General features: G+C 35.2%; 1 protein-coding gene across 11 annotated transcripts in view; it reads right to left on the reverse strand.

Moving 5' to 3' along the window:
• FRYL (FRY like transcription coactivator) overlaps positions 1-25,337 on the reverse strand; it is a 290,501-nt gene that overhangs the window by 163,624 nt on the left and 101,540 nt on the right. For 10 of the 11 annotated variants that reach the window (XM_027835975.1, XM_027835982.1, XM_027835981.1 and 7 more), the window contains one exon: positions 5,934-6,133. In XM_027835975.1, the coding sequence (XP_027691776.1) occupies positions 5,934-6,053 (120 nt within the window). In that variant the 5' untranslated portion in view covers positions 6,054-6,133. Of the gene's footprint in view, positions 1-5,933; positions 6,134-7,881; positions 7,901-25,337 lie in introns of those variants that run through there. The other variant, XM_027835985.1, reaches the window with a different exon arrangement.

The raw sequence follows: 25,337 nt of genomic DNA on the forward strand, positions 1-25,337 counted from the left end.
TTATATTTGACATAAATTCATTTAAGTCTTTCCATGGATTTCATTATATTAACTTTTTCTTACATGAACAGTAATAATTCACTCTTCATTCTCCTTCAGACTTTTTTCCCTCCAGAGACTTTATGTCATCTTTTAATCACTTAAATAACTTCTTTCAGGCACTCTTGTAATCCTTGTGAAATTGTGCTCTTATAAGTTTACCTCCTGGGAATCTCTTCATCCATATTTTGCTTTTACTCTTATACCTAGTCTCAGCTGCTGATTTGGGATTCTGGACCAAGTCTTCTGCCACTTCCCAGAGTCTTGGATGGGGTTGGTCAGTCCCTGTTGGGAAATGGCCTAAATTTCCAGGACTGCTATTGCTGGCTTCCACCTCCCTTGGTGTGCCTTTGCTCAGAAGTCCATTGACCCAGATTAGAGCCCTGAAGTTGGCAATTCTGAGTGAAGGTGCTGTTTTGTGCTTCTGTCCTTCCTGGGGCTTCCCTAGTCACTGATAAAACATATGTGAGAGAACTGAGTTCCTTTACAATTGTTCATGCTTCCACCTTAACTAGAAGTCATTTCCACAATAATAGTCCATATATTCATGTATCAGTCAGTCAACAAATGTTTATTAAATGTTTAAATGTGGACCAGGCTCATGTTCAAGAGGAAGCTGGTAAAAATGTCTTATTAGTAATTCATGTGCTACTGTCAAGTGTTTGAATCAGTAAGTTTAGATGTTATATTGACCTGAAAAGGTAGAGTGTATTTTAAGTTACTTGATGTCTTCATTACATTAATTTCATGAAAGCTTTCTATTTTTCAATTAATAAAACTTTTTTTTTCATTGCTTTGGGTTACCTGTAACCATACAGACAACCAAAAATATTTCACAGTCTGCTTTTCTGGGAGTTCTCTCTGCTCTAATTTCTTGGCTTCACAAGACTCTGTATTTGATTGATATAGAATTGCTGATTTTCTTATGTGTGCACCTTTGATTCATTATATTGCCTTAACAGTCAAACAGTTAAGGAAGTCTAGAATTCTTGACAAACTTTAGTTTTTTTAAATTCCATTTGTGTTTCTTTTGTTGCCTTTAATTGAAAACCAAATATTATGCTCAGGTTTTCTATCATATGTGCTAGCCAAATACTATGGCAATCTTCCATTGTTTGACCAAACTTTCAATGGCTCTCTTGGGTCACTTCTGCCATGATGCTATTTGATGCCTATCTTCAGGAGTATTGAATGATAACTCCATCTTTCCTACTATGATTATTTTCTTTATTCTGATCTCTATGAACAGAAAAAAATAAAAATTTCTATATATAAAGTAGAACAGAAAAAGAGGATAATATGTGAAACTGTGAATCTCTATCACATATAGCTTTTAAAAAAGAAGCATATAACTTGACTGCCGTGTTGCTTTCCCAGCTATCCTACTCATGTCTGTTTCCCTTTGAACCTCCATCACCTTTCTTCTGTATCCTACTCATGTGCTTTGATGCCCCTCTTTTCTTTCTTTTCTTCTTTTGTTTTTGGCAACCCTATTTCTGATTTCTTTTTTACCTCCAGTGAGAAATAGAAATACACACTCCACACACACACACACACACACACACACACACACACACACACAGAGTAAAGCAAAACAAATCCATACATTTGCCACGTCCAAAAGCATATTACATTCTGAACCTTGTGACCATCACTCCTTTCTCTCAGGAAGTAAGTAGCATGCTTCATCACTGTTTTTCTTTATAATGCTATTATTATATAATAATAAATATATAATATATGTAATATATATTATATTAGTTCATACCGTTCCTCCCTGGTTTCTAAGTTTTTATGGTACACTAATACACCCTTATATTTAGATAATATAATTTGTTCAGTCATTCCCCAATTTGTCTGTGCCTCTTTTGTTTTCAATTCTTTGTTACAATAAAAAGAACTGCTTTAAATATTTTTATACAATGGATCCTTTTCTTTTTCTTGCTGTTAAATTTCTTTAGGGGTAGAGGCCTACTAGTGGCATTACCCATTATTCTTAAACATGGCAACAGCCATAGCATAGGTTGTTGTATGCAATTCCTAAAATGTTTTTATAGCTTCCATCAAATACTGTAAGAGAATGCATTCTTTCATGATGGTTGCAGCAGTCAACTTTTCTGAATTAAAATATTTTAGAATAGTTGGTCTGATTGCTGGATTCATGCTGTGGAAGTCACAAAGAACTTTTTGAATTTCTAGTCTAAGTATGCCCATTCTCTTTTTAAAAATAATTTGAGACATCAGTTTTGTTTGTTTGTTTTTCCATCTGATTCATTTTTGGGTGGAATTTCTAAAGTTACATAAGAGGCAATGTGTTTTCAAGGCTAGAAAGTTGGCCCTGGAGTCAAGAAGACCTGGGATCAAATATCTCTTCTGACCTGATGCTGAAAAGACAGTGTTAACCTGCATTGGTAGAAGTCTGCTTAACCAAGAGTTTCCAACAACAAGGAAATCATAGGCTCAGTCTCCCAGTCCCTTTGCCTATTTGAAATTTTTCAATAATCTTAGCTTCTAAAATTGCCTAAAAATCTTAGGTTTTTCAACTTTTCCTTACTCAGAATTTAGTAACTCCTCAATTTCTCTTATTTCATTTAACCCAGACTCATGGATGAAATTACTTCTTATTTATAAATACCTGGACTCATCACTGCATCATTGTATAATCTGAGCACCACTAATAACCTTAGTGTGAAGCCCTTAGTTCCAATTTTATTATGACATAGTACCAGCATACAATTCAAATATTCATTGCGTCAGTCCATTTCATGTGCATTTGTAGTTTGTCTACTTTTGTGGTCAGTGCTTTCTATGCTGAAGCATTATCAGCAGGCAGGGTATTCACATTTCTTACTTGTTCTAGTATGTCCTATTTCTTGTGGTCCCAGAACATAAAGGAGTGCCACTTGCTCTGCTGTCCTCCATGGCTAGCTGATCATTACAACAGCTACAAAAAGAATCAGCCAGGAAAGCATAAATTGATATATCTAATTCTTTGACTGTTAAAAGCAGCTACATCCCACTGACTGTGCTGTTATAATCTGATCAATGATTTTCTCAGGATGCCTGACAGGCCTTTACAGCTATTGTCACCTGACTCAGGCCAATCAATCCCTGTTACATATTATTCTGCTAGCATTTCCCTACTTTGCAACTGTCCCCATGCCTTCACCCAATGGCTCAGACAATGGGTTGGAGCTATTAGTAGTACTATTAGTGATAATAGTGCTATCAGCAGTATCTCTTACTTCTCATCTTCGTGGATGGATTACAAACAGAAACAGTGCTGGAGCTCTTTTTGTGGTGGCAAAGAATTGGAAGTTGAAGGGATGCCCATCAACTGCAGAATGGCTGAACAAGTTGTGGTAATGAATATAACGGAATATTATTGTGCTATGAGAAATGATGAGCAGGCAATCTTCAGAAAAACCTGGAAAGACTTATATGAACTGATGCTGAGTGAAATGAGCAGAAACAGAACACTGTATACAGTAACAGCCACACTGTATGATGACTGACCATGATAACTTAGCTCTTCTCAGCTATGCAAGGATCTAAGACAACTCCAAAAGACTCAAGATGGAAAAGGCTATCCACATTCAGAGAAAGAACTTGGAGTTTGAATGCAAATAGAAGCATACTATTTGCTCTCCTTTTCTTTTGTTATTTTGTTTTGCTTCTTCTTCTTTGTAGTACCTCCCATTAGTTCCAGTTCTTCTTTACATCATGACTAATGTGAAAATACGTTTACTATGAATGTATAAGTACAGCCCATATCAGATTGCATGCCTTCTTGAGGAGGGGAGGAACGGATGAGAGAGAAAATTCAAAACTCAAAATCTTACGGAAGTGAATGTTAAAAACAAAAAATAAATTAATGATTAAAAAAAAAAGAAAGAAAAGAAAAGAAACAATTCTAGGACAAGTGGCCATCCTAGAATTGTTCTTTTACAAAAATAACTATACGTAATTTTGCTTAGATAGATAACTGCTTTCTGTAACTGAATAAAAGCATGGGATATAAGCTCGTTGAAGGCATCTTTGAGACAACATCAGCGGCACACACAGTGTCAGGAATGATATATGTGTCCCCACATGGTACTGATTTGTCTTACTAGGTATCAATATTTTAAAAACTTTTCATTTTATATAATATAACGCTTATATGAAGATTATAAATATTTAAGATGAAATCTATTTAAAAATTTTTATGAATCAATATTACATTGGTAAAATAGTTCTGTCTGTAATAATGCTGTTTCCAAGACAGTTTCTTTTTTCTAATTCAAGGATTCTTTGGGGGTTTGTATTATAATAAAGCTATTTAATCTTCTGCTTGTTTATGAGGGATAGATATTAAACCTCTGGAGTACAATTCTGACATCAGATGCTAAATTTCTGCAACATGAAATGTTCTGCATATGCTGTAAAGTTTCCAGATTTTCTTATGTGACGAGTCTAAATAATTGCCTTGGCACTTTAAGGACAATCTTTATTTTATTTACAGTGGCAATGACAGGTTTTATATTACAATCATAAACCTCTCTATTTTTGTAAACACAGATGCATTAACTTAGCCATTTCTTTAATGCTTCTGTGGCAACATATTGAATTCATGTCACCCATAGAGGTCTTTTGATTCCACTCTTGGACCTTAGCCATTTCAGAGGTTAACTTATTTTCAGTGGATTAATAAACCCAATGGCACATATCTAGTGTCATGGTTTACTACTGCTCTGTAAAATGTGGGTCTACTGGAAAGACTTACATGAACTGATGCATAGGGAAGTGAACAGAACCAGGAGAACACTGTACACAGTAACAACAATATTGTTCAGTGAAGAACTGGGAATGACTTAGCAACTGTCAGCAATACGATGGTCCAAGACAATCCCAAAAGACTAATGTAGAAGTATACTATCCACCTCCAGAGAAAGAACCTATATTGCATGAACACAGACTGAAGCATGCTATTTTTCACTTTCTTTCTTTTTCTATTAGAGTCTTCTTGTTCAAAATGACTGATATGGAAATGTTTTACATAATTGCACAAGTATAACCTATATCTGATTGCTTACTCTCACAGGGAGGGTGGAGGGGTAGAATTTGGAACTCAAAACTTTAAATAAAAATGTTAAAGTTTTTATACATATCATGTGCTCTGAGAATACATATTGATCATTTTCTTCTTGTCTGATGAGTAATTGTCAGTCTTTCTACAGCAGTCACATAAAGTAAGAGAGCCTGGTGTTTTATTAATATTATTTGAGTTTCTATTGTTACTGTTGTGGTTGATTATAAGTGTACTTCAATAAAATTAATCTAACATTTACTAAGTTATCTAATATGTACAAGATATTGCACTAGAATGTGGAGAACCAAAGACAAAAACAAAATGTTCCCTGTCCTTAAGGAAATTACATTCCAGGTAAGAAAAGAATATATTCTCTAAATGAGGGGCCACCTATGCAAAAGTGAAGAGAGAGAAATTAGGATGTTGTATTCAGGGAATGGTAAGTATTCCAGTTTGGTTTGTACAAGTTTGTAGTTCCTTCTATAAACTGTCTCAATATTTTTATCTGTTAAGGATGTTAATTCCAACAGTATAAGGCAGAGCTTTCTTAAATGTGCTCAATTAAATTTTGAAAATTAACAACCAAAGTAGAATCTCGATCAACTAAATACTTAAAAGCTTCTGTAACAGACATTAATAAACTACTAAAACAGCACACAAATAATATTAGTGAAGTATTTTCCAAAGTATCTAGGAAGCTTTTTTTGCCCTTTACAATCATCCTAGATCATATTGCTTCTTTTTTGAATGAAATTGCATATGCAACCATTGTTACTATAAAGGCACTAAAAACATTTAATAAACAAATACCCATGGCACTCACCAAAGGCTCAGCCATTACAACTTCAATTTTCTTTTCAGCTTGAACAGCAAATTCTGCAAAGAGACTCTTGATGACATATTCCCCAGGTTTGACATCTGGGTCAATAGTAATGTTGGACATGACGATATTCTTTTTATCTACGGTGGAATGGAAATTGGGTGAAGCTCGGAATTTATTTACACTGCTGGCTGGCGCTGAGGCTGTGAGAGAAAAAGATGGGAGAGAGATAAAAAAGAGAGGGGGGAGGAAGACAGAGGAAGAGAGAGAGAGAATGAAAAGTAATTTAATAATCATCTTAAACTGTCAAACTCCTCAATCACACCAGTTGACAATACTGATATAATATCACTCAGAATTAAAACCAAACATAACATAGAAATTAGGGAGTAGGTTTCAAAATTTTTTTTAGCGCTTAGCACTTAGTGAACTATGAGTATATAAAGTCTTTTCAAGTCAAAGTCTTCCTGTTGTCCTTCCAACATCGATTGCTCTCTTTTGTGATCTTTGTCAATTTGATGGGTATAAGGTGAAACCAAAGATTCAATAAAGAGGAAGCAAAGGTGAATAGGTTAAAAATTTTGATAATAAGTAATACTGAAATGGAACTTGCCCTAGTAGAATGCAGGAATGAAACAATTCACTTAAATATTGGCTACAAGACACTATGTCAGATACCTGAAACATGTGCTCTTTTGGAGTCTGTGGGGAGAAATCAAGGCAATTGACAATCTGTGAACCTTGAACTTTTACAGTTTCCTATTCTTTAGTTATCCTGATAATCCGTGTCCTCCCTATTTGTGTTGGTACCACATGGCAAGGGCAAAAGTAAAACTGACGTACAAGAAAGACATGAGGAAAAATGTGGGTAATGTAGCAGTAATGCCACTGCATGGTCAAGCCTAGGGCAATTCCCGAAGACTCAAGCTGTTCCTGGGGGAAGCAGGGTATAGATCCTGGTAGAGGATGGAGCTACATGGAGAAAGAAAATAACATATAGAAAGAGACAAACTTAATGCTCACAGCAGCCAAACCAATAAGAAACTAAAGTAAGCGTGACAAACATCTGATCTTTAAGCAAAAGGCCCAAATTCTTTCATAAAAAAATGCTCCCCCACCCCAAAATGCTACATACATTGCCCTGTATTACTATGTAGAGATTTATGGAAAACCCCTAGAAAAATCAAAAGACATGAAGATGGTGATTGTTTTTACAATTTATAATGTGTTAGGTGCTGCATAAGCACCAATGATTAACATTTCAACAGGCAGCTTCCAAAGCACAGAAGAGAGGCCTAGAGAGTTGGCAATAGCTGATACAGGTAAAATGAGTTTGGGGATATGCTGGGGGTAAGGTCCAATTCATACATGCGAAAAGGTGTTACAAGTACAAAAAAAAAGACGAGCAAATGCTATGACATATATCTGAGGGATAATTTTCACCCCACTTGAGATTAAATGGGAGAGGGAAGAAAGAATGTGATGTGGTCAGGAAAGGAGGAGAAGGTAAATTTTCTGGAATAGAGGCCCTTCAAAAGAAGGGCAGGTCCAAGGGGAGTTCGTTCTAGGCAAAGACATATTTTGAACAAAGGCCTTAAAGAGATGAGAAAGGGCTGGTCTTGAACAGAGAAAGATAAGCAGTGACAAAAGCTGGAACATAGAATGTATGAAGGAGACTAGATAAGAAAGGTAAGGTGGAGGCAGGCTGGTGGGGAGTTGAAAGGACGAGAGTTTCTACTTTATACCTTAAGCGCTAGGGGGCAACTGAAGGAACAGGAGGTAGAGCACTGAGTTTAAACTCAGAGGACTTGACCTTTCTTCTTGCTCCTGGACTTGGATGACTCTCGAGGAGAGTCAAGCTGAAGACCTCACGTAGCCACCTCACTTAACTCTAATTCACATGAAAGTCAAGACGTCACATCTCACAGTGAAGAACACACACACAACACACCAGCAGACTTGGATGGGAATTCCCATTTGCCTGGGGTGATCACAGGAAAGCTGCTTAACCTTTCTGGGCTTCTGTCTCCTCATCTGTAAAAAGAGGAGACTGGACTAAATGACTTCTAAGGACCCTACCAACCCAAAAGGATCTTATAATCCCCTATATTTTTTGAGTTGAGAAGTAACACGATCCTACTGTGAATGAAAAAAAGACTACTTGAGCAGCGGCATAATGGTTGGATTAAAATGGGGAAAGACTAGAGATAAGGACAAACAAGACACTCAAATAATATGCTACAGAAAAAGACAAGAAACCCTGAACCATCAGGGAAGGAAAAAATAAATTTGAAAATTAATGCAGAGGCAGATTTGGCAATTATTTAGATGTATAGGGCAGTGAGGGGAAAAGAGTCAAAGATTACTTTGAGGCTACTAATCTGAATGAGAGTGGAGAGTGATGCCATCAACAGAAATTGAGAATTTAGAGGACGGAGCAAGCTTGACAGGAAAGACGAGTTGAAATCTGGACATCTTGATTTTGAAAAGCCAGTAAAAGTGGAGAGAGGAAGCAATGGAGAAAATTTTAAACTAAAAGTAAAAATTAAAAAAAAAAAAAAAGAATGAAAAGCCAGTAAAATATACTGTTGAAGATGTCCAGAAATCAAGTAGGAATACAGGACTAAATATCTGGGCTGAGGGTGGAGACTGACAAATAGATCTAAGGAGTCATCTGCAAAGAGACAACATCAAAATTCATAAAAATAGATTAAAAGTCCAAAGAAAGGAAAAGGGCCAGGATAGGGCCCTTTTTTTCCTGGCCCTAACCAAAATAGTTTCAAATTAAATTTCTCACCAAAAAATAATCTTTGATAAGCTAATGTATATAATTCAATTTGTAATGGAAAAAGGCATCACCAAATGGCTGCTCAAGTACTTAATATGAAAGAAAAGCACCAGAAAATAAGATAATAAACAGAAATAAAGATAGATACTTGTCTAAGGGAAAACTGCTATTTTAACTGAAAAGTCACTCATTCTATTCTTAACTGATCAAATTAAATCAGTAGACATTTTTACAAATATCACAATATACTTTATAAATTAAAAGCTCTCAAATATCAAAATGCAAAACAAATACTACTTTTGCAAATCCCAAGATATAATAAATTCTAATTTACAACTATGTAACAAAAACCATAGCCATTAAAAACAAAAAAATCACAGTTTCCTTGGTCACACTGCACATTATTCATTTTAAACAATGCCCTGGTTATATTCAGTTTCATGACCTAACACTGTGTACTACTTCAATGTGGGAAATTGGTGAGCAAATGTCCCTCTTGTACAGCAGGAAGTATTTGTAAAACAGAATTGTTTTTATTTGCTAGGAATCTTTCTTTATATAATGTTATTTAACTAAATAATTTCAGGGAATCATAAAACAACATGAAGAGAAGCAACAGAGTGGAGTAGAAAAGACATTTAGAGTCTGAAGATAGGAGTCCTAACTCGGAGTCAGAGCCCTGAATAAGTCATTTTACACACACACACACACACACACACACACACACACTCTCTCTCTCTCTCTTTCTCTCTCTCTCTCTCTCACTCTAAAAATTTTGCTACTCCTTTGAAATAATGACTTTCACTATCCTCATCTTCAAGTTTAAAGTACAGTAGTCCTTGAAATTGAGAACACAATTATTCCTAAAATTGATCATCTCTAATTTAGAATAACAATGTGATTGAAATTTTATGAAATCCAACTTTTGAACAATTTGCCTTTGCAAGAAAAAAAAAAATGAATGACCATGCTTAAAGAATATTTTGACCAAATGTTTCTTAATTCTATTTCTATTCAAAACGCATGACATATAAACATTTAATTATTAGTCAGAACATAGAAACCTTTACGTTGCTAAAATATTACAATGGAGGGAATCAGAGATCAACAACTATAAAAAGTTTCAATATAATGAATGTCATTTTAATAGCTTAGTTCAGTTTAATAATTTATAATTTTAATAGTCTAGTTAGAATTATCCTGGTAGTGATGTCCTTGATTTTACTACACTGGATCTGGAGATTTAAATTCTGTCTCTGCTTATTTTCTCTTTGATGCCTTAAGCAAAACATTTTCCCCTCTCTGGTCCTTAATTTTCTCAACGGTAAAATAAGGGTGTTAGAGTAGATATCATCTAAAATCCCTTTCACTCTAAATCTATAACCAATTCTTTTTTTAAAAATTTTTTTAATTACCAATTCTATTAAAGTGAAATAGTTTTGGTGAGTTACTTGAGGAAGTTATATTTACTTCACAGTTGTCAGAAGACACTTTCTCCAGTGATAAAAATACAGTACAGATATTCTGATGTTACACTCTTCTACTTTTGGTTTAGAGCATTATCTAATTCTCTGGGTTTAAAGGAGTATCCAAATAATAGTACTGCTCAGTACCTAAAACTATCCTCTAACTGACGTAAAGAAGAAAGCTATCATGATAGTTACAATAGAGACTCCTCTAACCTTTCTTCTCATTTTTAATAGTATGTTAATGTTAATATTGCTTTCCTCACAAAAGAGTTTTGTTATTTAATCATTTCAGATGTACATTTCAGTTGTGTCCAACTCCTTTGTGACCCCATTTGGGGTTTTTTGGCAAAGATACTGGGGTGATTTGCTTCTCCAGATTATTTTACAGATGAGGAAACTGAGGCAAACAGGATTAAATGATCTGTCTGGGGTCACACAGCTAGTAAGTACCTGAGACCAGATTTGAACTCACAAAGATGAGGATTACTGACTCTAGGCCCAGCACTCTACAGTACCACCTAGCTGCCCTCCCGTAAGAAGTCTATACAATAGCTAATGAAAGAGTTATTAATACCATTATAAAGTTGAGGAACCTAGGTTAAGTGACTTGTCCCAGGTCAAACAAGAACCTGAAGCACACATCAATAGGTATAAATCTCTATCAAAAATCAGCAAAATGCTATGAATCAATGAAAACATTGATGTATGCCAATTCAGAACCATTAAACATGGTAAGTTTTTAAAATGGAAAGATGCAAATTAATTCTGCTACTTCAGTATCATGAAAACCCTGAGAGTCAGAGGTAGTACAATCAATGCAATTATAAAGACAATGGACTCAGAGTTGAGGGACTTCAGTTCTAGTCTCAGCTCTGCTACCAACTACCTGTGCTACCCTAGCTAAGTCATTTACTTGTAAAATGAAGAATTGATTGAGATAGTTTTTAAGATGCCTTCTACTGAACATGCTGTCATACAATCTGTCAAGATCACCAAGGCAAGGAAAACAGAGTAAGATTGTGGCCAAGGCCAGAACACTGAAAAAACTACCTTTAAAAGACAATTATATGCTAAACAGAAATTAAATGACACATGATAAGAGAGAACATAAAAACAGAAGTCTCTCAGGAAGGAACAGCAAACGTAAGAGAGAAAAGAAAATGGTCCCTGCCTCTTACAAGTGAGGAAAATCGTATACACGTTGCTCGTGACACCATAAAGGAAATCATTCTTGTGAACATATGGCAAGTCTAAAAATCATTCCTTAATCAGGACCTTTATTATTCCTTGCCATAATTTACATGTCACAGAAAATCAATATACTAAATAATAAGCATTTGCTATAAGATATTAAGATAAAAGGTTAATATGAATAAAAGTATAAAAATTAATAAGTTATCTAGGGAATAGTAAAATGAGATTTTTAGAGCTGGTAAGGACCTTAAAGATCATCTACTCCAAATGTCTCATATATATGAAGTGAGTAAGTTGAAGTTCTGAATGCTAAGTGTTTGGTAGGTAAAGAACAATTTACTCAGGTAACTGTAGTTGGTATTTTGCAATAAAGTTTACTTCATTAACACTCATTTAAGATATAGATAACAGAGTAGAATTGAAAAATTTACCTAACTTCCAAAAATTAGGCAGGAATCCTGCCTTCTAGAAACTAACTTTGCTCATGAAAACTCAAGTTTCGTTGTCCATATAATCACCTATTCAAAAATTTCTACTTAAACATATTGTGGTAATTTGCCCATGTTCCAGTAATATGAGCACTGCTTTCAGAAGAGTATGAGGGCTAAATAACAAAAGAAATTGGTCAGACTGAATTTTAATAGGTAGTAAAATTAAGCTTCTTGTTTGTTCTTTGGAAAGCTGTTGTTAAATGATGTATTTGTCCTATTGCCAATTATTCCAATTCAAAACAGTTTCTAAATGTGGAAGTCCTATGACAACTTTTGGAATTTTGCCAATTTTTTCTACTAGAGGTTCACCAGTAGAAAAATTACATATTTTTGAAACAGACAAAGGAACAATCATTTTTTAAAGTCTAATTAAATCATCAGGCTAGATTGCCTGTGTAATTACTCTTCCTCTTCTACTATTTAACCATTGATCTTGTTCCCTTTAGTACTCTGAAGAACGTCAGATGAAACATTCGCCTAAACGTGTTCTCATTTGTGCCCTTCTACCTATTCATTCAGTCCTTTATACACATAACTACTAATCACAGATGTCCTTTAGAACTGTCCCTAACAGATCTAACAGAGATGTGATGTCTGAAATTTTTGCTAATGACAGAAATGACTGGGGAAATGATGGTTAAAGGGAGAAAAAAAAAATCCATTTTTTATAGTTACTATGTAAATGGTCTACGACAGCAAGTAGCCATTACCGAACTCTACCTTCTGAAAATACGTGCTTTTCTATTTTAAATCGGCATTACATACTCTTTGAGCCTTGGTAGTTTTACAGGGAATTATTTTCTCAACATGTATTCTTGGTTGATTCTATAAACTAATCTCCATTTTTATCACCTGAGAGATTCAAATTGAGGGCTTTAGGTAAGGCTTCTAGACGATTTCTTTATTTTTAGTTCTACCTAGTTCTCTAACTGTTCTACAGAAGAGCTATCACTCAATTCACCACAAAATAAGTTTCTACTAATCTTTTTCTAGGGAAGGAGAAGTAGGAGGAGTGGTTGTTGTATGCTCTAAGGAGTACATCCTAGGATCCACAGGATACTTGGACCACACATTGTTAAAAATCTAACTGTTCAAGGAGGGTGCCAGCTTCAAACAAAGTTTCCCACATAGGTATCAAATACGATATAACAGAAATGTTCAAGAGTCAAATTCCCCTAATGTTAAGAGTTCTTAATTTTTTTTTTTAATTATGGTCCCCTTTTGCAGTCTGGTAATGCCTATACTGGGCCTCCTCTTAAAATAATGTTTTTAAATAACTGAAAGAAATTCCAAATTTCAGTTCGAGGTTAGTGAAAATAAAGATGGAGTGTTTTTTTTCCCCATCCAAGTTCATAGACTAACTGAAATCTAACCACGGATCCCAAGCTAAGACCCTTACCCTAATGGTTCTCTGTAAATGCAGATACCAACCATCTGGCTTATGGCTTTTCTCTCACCTCTCAAATGTTATGGCTTACTGCAATCTTAATTCTTTAACTAATTTTCTTGATTATCATATGTCAAAAACCAAAATCTCAGAATGAGATACTATTCTCTATTACTTATTCTCCACATCTAATTAGTCATTAATATCAAACACATCTCTTCCAATAACATTTTTTAATATCAGAGACAGTGTGATACAACATAAGGAACACCAGATTAGGAGTCAGAAGACTTACTGGCCCAGGTCTTGCAAACTACTTACAATGGAACCTTATCCAAATTCAGCTCTCCAAGTCTTTGTTTTCTCATTTATAAAATAAGGGAAGAAGCAGCACGGTGTAATGAATGGAGAGCTTGCCTTAAAGCTCTGATGATACTGGCTGTTGTTGATGTTGTCATTGTTGTCATTCAGTTGTTTTAGTCATGTTGGACCCTTCGTGATCCCATTTGGGATTTGCCATTTGGCAATGGCAAACGGAGTGATTTGCCATTTCTTTTGCCAGCTCATTTTACAGACGAGGAAACCAAGGCAAACGGGGTTAAGTGACTTACCCAGGGTCACAGCTAGTAAGTGTCTAAGGCTGGATTTGAACTCAAGTCTTCCTGACTCCAGGTTAGGCACTCGATCCACTGTACCAGCTAACTGCCCTACTGACTTCACAACCCTAGGCAAATCAACCTATCCTTTTAGTGCTCTGGGCAATCCTCTAAGACTGTTATTTGCTGACCGATTTTGGTAAAGGAAGTTTCCTCACCCAAAAGTTCCCTATACCAATGAAATCACATGTCCACTCCCTTTTCCTATCCCTAAGTAAATAGAGGTATAAATTTCTGTTCTGCCTACCTCACAGTATTGTTGAGAAAATAAAGTAAGACATATATGTGAAAACACATTGAAAACTATAGTGTCATATAAAATATTCAAATATTCTGATCAATATAATATCAACATTTTAATCTTTTGATGGATCTCTGATCTCATTCATCTAGGTACTCATTTCTAACAAAAAGACACATTATTTTTACCATTCTGAAGTCCCTACCCCTCATTTCAGCTAGTGATTAAATGCCTAAGAAAGCCTGAATCTGGTCTTCCTCTGAACCATAGATGAATCTCAAGTTCTTTGTTTATAAAAGCTAGTCACTAGGATCATATGATTTAAACCTGGAAGGGAACTTAAAAAGATAAATCCATCATTTTGTATACAGATGATGCAGTATATTTAATAAATTTCCCTATTAGGTCTAAAGGAAAAGGAGAATGGGAGTAGTATAGGGTTGAGTATAACAAAAGTAAGTCTTCTTACTCCCTATCCATTTTTCCCATGTTACATGATAGGCAGTGGGATATACTGAGAAGCTGAATTATGTGTGAGAAGACCAGGCACTTATAATACACATATGCCAATGAAATTCATTTCTAGCCACAGCGCTATCATCTACATGAGAAAATCAACATATTTATCAAACATCTTCTATGGGTAGAGGCATCTTGCTAGGTTCAGATAACACAAAATCCAAAACTAAGACAGTCCTTGCCCTCAAAGAGCTTATATTCTATGGGGAGTGTGCTGGGGACCAAGTTTATATGAAAGCAAATACGAGATATATACTGAATGAATGGATAAATGAATGAATACAAAGTAACTGCGGGGAAGGAGTCACCGACAATTTGGAGAATCAGGAAAGGCCACTTGAAAGAGAGGAAATAAGCTTAGCCTTGAAGAGAGTTAAGTGGTTCTTCAAGAGATAATGAAGAAAGAACATTTCACACATATGAGACATGAAGGCAAGCTATATATATATATAAAGATGCAAGATTTAGCAATTAGATATTCATGGTTAGGGAGAAGAAAGAGCAGATGGTCACAAGATTGGAAACCTGGGGGAATGACTAGAAGAACGACAGTTTCCTCAACTGACAAAGGATACACAGGCCAATTTGATGAAGTGAGTTAAGAGGTTTAAGAAAGGGTTTTATAAACTGTTAAATGTTATATAAATATGCATTCCTATCACCATTATTGCCATTATTAACCCTACTATGTAGTAAAAAAAAAAGTCACAAAGAAAATTCAAAAGTTCTCTTCATGAACTACAATCTCTTCTGAAGCAGGCCAAGAAATCAGAAAAATCTTGCTTTAAAACAACAGCTAGTGATGGTAGAGAGGGAAGGTCAGTAGATCTCTCAGGGAGATAAAATAATGAAGAAGTGATGCCTAGGAGTTCAGAACAATTCCCAAGGTGGTACACTGGAAAGAGGTCCTCTTTCTCTCCTTCCTAAACATCTTAAAATTTCTTGTACCTATATATCATACTGTTCCTTACTTCACTAGGAACTGAGTTTTGGATCCCAGTTCTACTACTTACAGACTGAGCAATCTTGGGCAAGTCATAGCCATGTAAGGCCCTTGAGGGTAGGGACTATGATTTTTTTAGCTGTAACTGCAGTACCTATAACATCTCAGGACCTCAGTTTCTGTATTTGTAAAGTGAAGACATTTGATTAGATTACCTGTGAAGTCCCTTCTCACCTCTTAAGCTGTAATCGTGCGTGTGTGTGTGTGAGTGCTCGTGAGATATTTTTCAAGAGAACATAAATTCTATGAGGGCAGGGACTCTTGTTTTAGTGCATGGTTTCCCAATCCTAGAAAAGTTCCTTACATACAGTAGGTGTTTAACAAATATGTGATGAATTAAAGGAATAATTACTGTACTATCCCCTGGGGCAGTAACCAATTCTAAAAGGCATAATGAAAAAATAGATACTATCCTAGTATATTGGCTCTACTGGGTTTCTCTTCACTGGATGCATTTCATAATATGCCATCAATATTTAAACAAGAGGCAGTGTAGTACAGTGGTCAAACAGCTAGGCTTGGAGTCAGAAAAATTGGGTATCTTACCTTTGATACTTATTGAATGAATAAATAACACTGAGCAATTAATTTACTGTGTGTTTCACAGGTCTCCCTTTGAGATCTAAGGTAGGAGTTTGCTATGTTGACAAAAAAAAAAATCACATAACCTTTGTATATTTAAATAATATTGCTGCTCTTTTAATCTACTCTTTTCTGACATAAAAAAAAGATTTTTTAATATCCAAAACCCTTTCCCAATTTTTCCACAAACATTAGAAACACAATATACAAATTTAGTTTGTTAACATCCAATGTATCTAATGTAAAATTTAGAGGGAGAGGGGAGGTTTAAAAGGAAGCTAATCAATGTTTTTTTTTTTTAAACTTGTGGGAAGTTAACTTTTTTAAGACCATTGCAAAGTCACAACATTAACTATACACATTAAAATGTTAACAGGAGATATATGTAGCTGTTCAAGATTCTTTGTGACCTAATTTAACACTGCAGATATAGAAGCCTGACATAAGAGCATTGAATCTTTCCTTCATTTTCAATTCTAGTGAAGTGAACCAATCACTTAAATGGTAACATCCTCACTACATAGCTAGTTTAACAGAATGTTCCTGACTCAATTTTAAAAAGGAATAATGTCTAAAACTATTGGCACAGAGACAACATCCTGAATCTAGGCCATATGAATGTCACTTCATTGTTGTTACTAAAAGAAATAAGCTCAACTATAATCAAACCTTAGCCAGCACTGCATCAACTTTCTGCCAGCTAAGCAAGGCCTTAAAACCAGAATTACATGGCTCTAAGAGTTCAACATAAAAAAGTAACATTTACCAGTAGCACAGAGCATTTAAAAGTATTTTTATAAACCAAAGGGCTGATTATAACTGAAGTGAACAAGAAATACAGGACATATTATGAGTGAAAACACTATGGGGGATCCAATTTTATTTTATTTGAGTGAGCAGAAGCATATTTTAAAATGTACAAGTTCTCAAAGGATTAAACTTGCATCAATTGTTTACAATCTGAAAACAAATATATAAATAAATCAAATTTTCACTAAGGCCTGTTCAAGATAATAAGTTACGGATTCTGTAACACCCTACTGTCATTAAGATATCATTCTGTGCATTATAGTTTCAGTAATATATCCCATTATATTTTAAATATCAGATATTATTAGATAAGACAATGAAAGTATTTAGTCCCTTTACTACAAAAAACATGCTGAAACCTATACAAGCAGAGCTGTAACTAGCAATTTTTGCTCCATGGGCAGCTGGCAAGAAAGATACTGAGAAGAAGCAGCTCACCTGACTTAAAGCTGCATGGGAAAAGAAGTTCCCAGAAATTCCTATTTTAACCAATTATTCTACATACTAAGCTTGGTTGTTCATACACTGCTAAACTATAGAAGTACTACAAAGATGTCAGCGTCCTCTATGGCCTCTCTTTGGAAAAGACAAAATCATTGCTCAATAGTGAGAATTTGACCAGAAAGCCTCTAAAGTCCCTCTATCTCTGTAATCCTGACAGGTGCTACTATTGTGCTAATTTTACAGATGGGGAAAAGTAGAGTTGAAAAAGGTTAAATGACTTGCCCAGGGTCACACAGCTCCTCTTACTGGAACGAAAGAGTAAGATATTAGAATCAGTGCAATGTTAACAGTATTGAAGAGTTTGTTGATGTCCTGGAAGAAGAGTCAGGTAACCTGGATTCTGGTCTTAGGTATGCCATTAACTAGCTTTATAATTGTGGGCTAGTCAACGAACCTCCTTGTGCCTCAGTTTCCAGATCTGTAAAATGAAGGGGTTGGGCTTTGGAAATTTCTAAGGTCTCTTCCATCTCAAGATTTTATTGTTGTTTCCAGGAATCCCTTCTCAACTATAAAAATGCTACCTATCCTTTAAGAGTCAACTTAAACCTCTCAACCTTCAAAGTTTGCTTGTTAACTCTACTTCACTGGAGGGAATGAAGTCATTTGTCAACAGTTTCTTCATCTCCTCATACCATCTAAAAGCCCTTCTACACCTTCAACTATTCAATCTTCCACTGAGGAAGTGATGCCTTCTCCCTGATTAAGACCAATGCCTATTTGTACCCTCAATTCCTTCCCCTCTCATCTCCTCCAAAAGCTTTCCTTCATTTTTGATCATATCCCCTTCTCCCATTTCTGATCTGTCCCTATATCCTGCCTTCTTATCCTCTGACTACAAATATGCTAAAGCCTATCCCACAATTCAAAAACTATCCCTTACCTACCATCCCTTTCAGTCCTTGCCCTACATTGGCTTATCCGTTTCACTAAAATGCATTACTCACTGCTTGCATCTCACCTCATTGGTGTACGTTTATTAACTCTGGCTTCCCACCTCCCCGCCTTGACTGAACTTTCTCCCTCCCAAGTTAAGAGACTATCTCTTAACTGCTAAATTCAGTAAACTTTTCAGTCTCTTTGACCTCTCTTCATTCAACTTTTGACAACCACTGACAACACCTCTACACCCCCACCAATTAGATGGCTCTGGAGGAGAAAGTCTGGTGACTTTGCACAGCCCTCCCTTACTTAAATCCAATTCACTTGCAAACATGGCATCATTTTCCTGATGTCATGGTCCTCTTCCAGAAAGAAGGATAAACAACAATAACATTATAAAAAAGTTTGTAATTAATTGTGTCTCTCTTAACACTAAGTGAAAACCTAAAAGAGCTAATTTACCTTTAAAAAGTGAACAATTAAATGTAGGAGGATACTGTGGATACTTAAACAAATGTTTAAGTACACTAGAGATTTCCTAAATAATTATACCTTAGTACCTAAAATAAAAGGTTCTAAGCTCTATCACAATCTTTTATGACCCATTTATTTTCAAAATGCTGAATAAACTGAGATTAGGAAGCAGCATAAATTAAAGCCTGATGTGTAATGGATATAGTGTTGGACTTGGAGTTAAGAAGAGTTCAGATCCTACTTCAGATATTTCTCCTATCTGTGGAACACTGGGCAAATACTTAACCCTCCCCAGCCTCAATTTTCTCAGCTAAGGAATGGGGATAATACCAATCTCAGAAGGTTGTTATAAGGATCAAATGAGATACTGAATGTCAAGTGCTTTGCAAACTTTATAGAACTATATAAACAGCAGCTATTACTATGTTACGGATGGTTTCAGTAATCTTATAGAAGGTAAATAATACATTTTGGAATATTCAAATGATCATAAAAGAGAGAAAATAAATACCTACATAAAAAAATTGAAATAAGAATGGACCTGTGGTTTCACTGGCACAAGGCAACAGTCTCCAAAATAGCTGCCATGGGAATGGGTTGCCTTTTCCCATAACTGCCAGTCATGGGATTTGTCGTCTTCTAATTACAGCCAGTGTCTCCCAAGGTCCCATGGCCTTCTGCTGTGCAAGTTCCCAACGTCCTCCTTCTAAAGCTGCAGTTAGCAGTTCCTGAAGGCAGTTATGTTACCTGGTACCTAAAGCCACAGCAAGCATGGTGACATTAGGAAAATCCCACCAACATTCTCTTCCCTCAGAGGATGTGTTCGGTGTTCTGGCAGAATGACTAAATATATGGTAGTATTGATTTCCTTTTTCATTATGGAATGCGCAGAGTTAAGGGAAGAAGCATTTATCAATTGCCTACTATGCGCCAGGCACCATGTTAGCACAGTAAAAATTATTTTACAAATAATTATAAGAACAATTTTTAAAAGCTAGCATTTATATAGTGCCTACTATGTGTCAGGAACTCTGTTAAGTGCTTTACAAATATTACCTCATTTGATTCTCACAACAACCCTAGGAGAAGGTACAATTGTTATCCTCATTTTACAGCTAATGAAGCTGAAAAAGACAGTAGTTAGTGATTTGCCTAGGATCAAACAGCTAGTAAGTGTCTGAGGCTGGATTTGAACTCAGATTTTCCTGACTCCAGGCTCAGTGCTCTATCCACTGAAAAACCTAGCTGTCTCTGAGTTAGTCTCACAGAATGCATGGTCATGGATGAGTTATAAGCTTCATCACAGATATCATTACATTATTTTTCCTCCTAAAAAAAAGCACCCATCTTCCAAACTTCCCTATTACTGTCAAAGTCACCACCATCAGTTAAGGCAACCAGATCTACAACTTTCATGTCACCTTTACCTCCTCACTCTTACACACCCAACATTCAGACAGCTGCAAAATTTTATAGATTTCACTGCTGTAATATCTCTCAAATCCTTCCCCTTTTCTCTACTCATTGGGCACTAACCACTCTAGTTTAGGCCCTTATCACTGCTTGCCTGGACTACTCACTCTAATAGCCTCCTAACTGGTCTGTCTGCCTCAGGTATTTTCTCCCTTTCCATTCTCCATACAGATGCCAATGTGATTTTCCTAAAGCAGTTATGACCAAGTCCCCTCCCTTCTCAAAACTTTCACTGGCTCCCTATTGAGAATAGAATCAAATATTTCATCTTAATCTCAGGCTTTTAAAATTTCTATTTGTGCTTAAGTCTTTTAACATATAATTATTAGTATAAATGTTATGTAAGTGTGTGTGAGTGTATAAATAATTTATAAATAACTACAAACATATGAAGTGTGTGCTGAAAAAAAATTTTACTGACTGGTGTATATAATCAATCAACAATGTTTGGAGATAACTGCCAATAAAAACTCCCTATGAGGACATCTCCCCTATCAAGAGATTGGTACCTTCTGCTTAGCAATTTTACAGTTTTAGAAAGTTGCTCAAGGTAAGATTTTAGTTAAGTGACTTGCCCAGGATCAGATAGCCAGTACTGGTTAGAAAGAAAATTACCATGATATCCTTCATTACACATTTTACCCTTAAGTACTAAGTTTCTTGAGAGCACAGACTGGGTTTTTTCCCCCCCTTTCTTTGTATCCCCCAAGTTTAGCATATTGGTGATACACAACAGACATTTAAGAAGTGTTTTCTTGATTTGACTTGATTTGACTTGACTCTATTTCTGCACTGACTGTAAAAATAAAATTCAAGAATAATTTTAAAACATTTTAGTGGATAAGTCTACTTTCATAAAATGTGGGTTCCATTTCAAGGTATCTTTTTTAAAAAAAAGCACACATCTTTAAATGAAAACATTTGGTCAAGAAGTTTCTCCACTTTTCTCAATATTTCTATCAACAAATTTAACATCCTAATTATGGATCAATATAGTAAAAGAGGACTGAGAAAACAATCTTTTAAGTCATTCTGAATAACCTCTTAAAACTTTCTCTAAACTAAACAAAAACTGGGTAATAATAAGTATGACTACCATCATGTGAAAAATATAGGAACGGGTCAAATATATACAAAATGATGTTTTCAAAATATCCCAAATAACTATGTAAACAGAACTCCTCATATCACTGAATAAGGCTTAATCTGAATTGATAATATGAGGTGTTGAGGATTTTTCCCATGTGAGCATTTGGTCTTTTATATTATTTGTTTACAATACAAAGTTGCGGAAATAGGTTGGTCCCAAGTTAAACTAAAGGGGAAAACCAATTTTAAATTCAGTCTATCACATTCCATTTATTTACCCAGTCACATACTGCACAGTTGGAGGGGAACTGGGTTCTAATTTGAGCTCTTTGCACTGAGTGACCTTGGAAAAGTCATTTAATCTTTTTATATCTCCATTTTCTCTGTGTGAAGTAGATATTAATAATATTAGCCTCTATATACTTCACAAGGATGTGGGGAGGATTCCAGTAATAAACAAACAAAAAATAACAAACCCTAGAAATAACTTCGATTATATGGAAAAGTACCTGAGAGGAAAAGCTCTACTTGAAGGTACCGGCATAAATGCTGAGCAAAAACATAATATGGATCTTTGCAATACCCATACTTGATTAATCTAAGAGCAAGGTAATTATTAAGTGACACTGCTTTTATTGAATCAAATGAAAAATGAAGTTTTACTCATAAATACAAATATATCTTAACTATGCCATTCATATCTGGACTATATTTTCTACCTATAATTTACCTAGGTAAATTATCATCATTCAAATTACAAAATGGAAGAAAAAAGTTATGTTAATTATATTCATTATTCAATTCCTGCAAACAATTGATTTTGCTTCTAAAGAACATTTAGTGCTGACAGAACTATGGAATAGTACCAGTATCAGATAACTCTGCAGAGACCTGAGTCTGTCACCTTTTTTAAAAATCTCCTTTGCTTTGGCCCAAGCTTACAAAGAACTTTGCCAGAAAGAAGTAATTAAAAAGAAAAACAAAAAAGGTACCTCTTTTTTTTTTAATAAAAGAAACTTAACTTTTCACACATAGCAGGTCTACTCTACAATACAGCATGTGTCTATAAGAAGACCAGAATGTGTTCTCCATAATATAATATATCCTTTCATTAGTACTGGTCATGAAAAAAAAAATGATCACTTTTTCAACAGCTTTTATTCCATTCCTATTGGCTTATAGAATTAGCATGCAAAAATGGCAATGATGACACCAAAACATTTATCTCAGTGAGAAGCACATATACTTACAGCTACTGCTCCAAGACTTTAACAGGGACTTTATGCTAATTTCAAAAAACACAGAATCTTGTAGGCTCAACATTATGTCTCGGTCAGCTACAACAGAAGCAGCAGCAGCAGCAACGGTTTTGTTGGTCTGGCTTGTCAAACCGTTAGTCCCTTCTCTGCTCACAGGCAGCAGAGTTTTGGCCCACAGTATCACTGCTTCATTACCATGCAGTCTCTGAGTGACGCACAACTATAGTAGAAACACTGCTGAATGCAGATGACTATCCAGGAAGAATAAAAGCTTACAACTTTATTGTAAGCACTCTGAAGGACACTCTCACCTTTACTTATGCAGAGGCATAAACTGCAGAGACTGTCTTCTATTTGCTATTTTGTTAGCAGCTTTAATAAGCAGTTTCTGAAGTGTCTTTCAAGATTGTCCCTGTTGTTAGTAAACATAAAAGGGTGGAGTTCTGCACTGCCAACTTCAACTTATTTCAGAAGCTCTAATTGCTTTAGGAATAAAAATGAATTAGCAACTGGCACAAAATTTTCAAGCAGGTCTCCTTCTTACACAGTTGATCAAAACAGCGGCATTTTATTCCACACAGATCCCAGTTTTAGAAAAGCTATTCCGCTAGATGATCTTTACTAGGACGTTTCTTCCTTGGCTCCACATACCCGGTCAGTAAGCAATGACTTCTCAGCATGCTTGTGATGATGCGGAGTACGTCATCTCACTAAATACACTAAAGATAATGCTGGCTAATGGAATGAGAAGATGATGTAATTAACATGGATGCTCTAAGCTTCTACCTGCTCTCTAAAACTGCTCAGCTCAGTGCAAAGTTTTTTCCTGCCTCTTAGAACTTAATGTATTTGATGTCTCATTTCCTAATTGTAACATGAGCTCAGAAATAGATAACTATGTAATAATAAATTACAATTTTAAAAGCTAGTTCTTTTACTCAATACAATTTTTATAAAAATTTTAGTTTGAAATGCCAAGTAATAAATAATTACTATTCAATTAAAAGATTCTTTTATAGGTTCTTCACATAAAAATGTAAACATTTAGGTTTATAATAAGAGGTATATGAGATATTGGATATTAATATTAAACTTAGAATCTGAAGACCTAAGTGACTATTCATTCTGATTCTGCCCTTTCACTGAACTAGACACTACAAAAGAGAAGTAAAAAATAGTATCTTTGTTTATGTGAAGTTCATATATTAAGAAAAAAGATAATCATTTTCATTGAAGCTTTACAAATGGCCTTTTTTATGCTTGACTGCATTACTCAACTATTATGCCACACACATACAAAAGTTCAAACCATTACCCAGCTATGAATCTCTGTAAAAGTTCGATATCCAACAGAAGAGGGAGGGGCAGTGTATTGAACTGGCATAAGGAAACTGAGGCACAGGGCATTTAAATGACTTACCCAGGGTCACACATCTAGGAAGGTAAACAAGGCTAGATTTGGACTCAATTCTTACTGACTTCAGGTCCTTACTGACTTTTTCCACTGTGGCACTTTGCTGCCTTACTATTAATGTTAAAGATCCTTCCCAAGAATAGATCTGTAATTCTATAGTTAGTATTTTTGCTCTACATTGACTACATGGGGCTACAACACAATCATAAGGGAAACAGCAGACCAAGAAGGAAAAAAAAAACATTTCAAGTATCTTCGATAAGAGTTTGGTATCCCAATATATTAACAACTAACAAATATATAAGTCCACAAGCCATACTCCAAAAGAGAAACAATCAAAGGACAATGCCCACATATTTCTCAAACAAAAAACTGCTAACTACTAGCAACCTTATAAAGGAATGTTCCAATCAATAGGAGTCATGAAACAATCCTGAGGTTTCATCTGATATCCAATAATCTGGCAAACATGATAAAAGACAAGAATAGTCAATGTTGGAGGGGTTGAGAAAATAGAGGCCCACTAATGCATTATTGGTAGAGCTGTAGACTGGAACAACCATTCTGGAAAGCAATGTGAATTTATGAAAATAAATGAAATAAACTGCCTATTTTCTATGACTCTGACTCTGATTCCACTCCACTATTAGGTGGATACTTCAAAAAGGCCACTGACAAAAAGGGTTCCATATACACAAAAATATTATAAGTAACAAAAAACTGGAAACAAAGTAAATGTCCACTAGGAAATGGAGCAACAAACTGTGTTTATAAAATATAAAAGAATATTACTGTGTTATAAGAACAGGAAAGTACAATGAGTATAGAGAAGCACAGATTTACATGAACTCTCAGTGAAAGTATACAAAGGAAAACATTATACAACAATGAATACACAGCAATGTAAATAGAAAAAGTAACAACAACAAAACTAAACGTCTTCAAATTGTAAAGAACAAGCTTGGGCCATCATTAAGCGATAATGGGAAGACATTTTCCCATTCTCTTTTGCTAAGGTCTGGAAGGGGAGTGCCACATGTGTAAATCATTGCTTATAACATCAGAATTTTTTTTGATGTTGCTCAGTTTTCCTGAACTTTTCTTTTCCTTTTTTTTCTCTCTTTGGAGCAAAAAAACAAAAAAACAAAACAAAAAAAATCATTATTTAAAAAGAC

This window comes from Vombatus ursinus, unplaced genomic scaffold (assembly GCF_900497805.2).
Source record: "Vombatus ursinus unplaced genomic scaffold, bare-nosed wombat genome assembly UNPS02014818.1, whole genome shotgun sequence".
Classification (NCBI taxonomy): Eukaryota; Metazoa; Chordata; class Mammalia; order Diprotodontia; family Vombatidae; genus Vombatus; species Vombatus ursinus.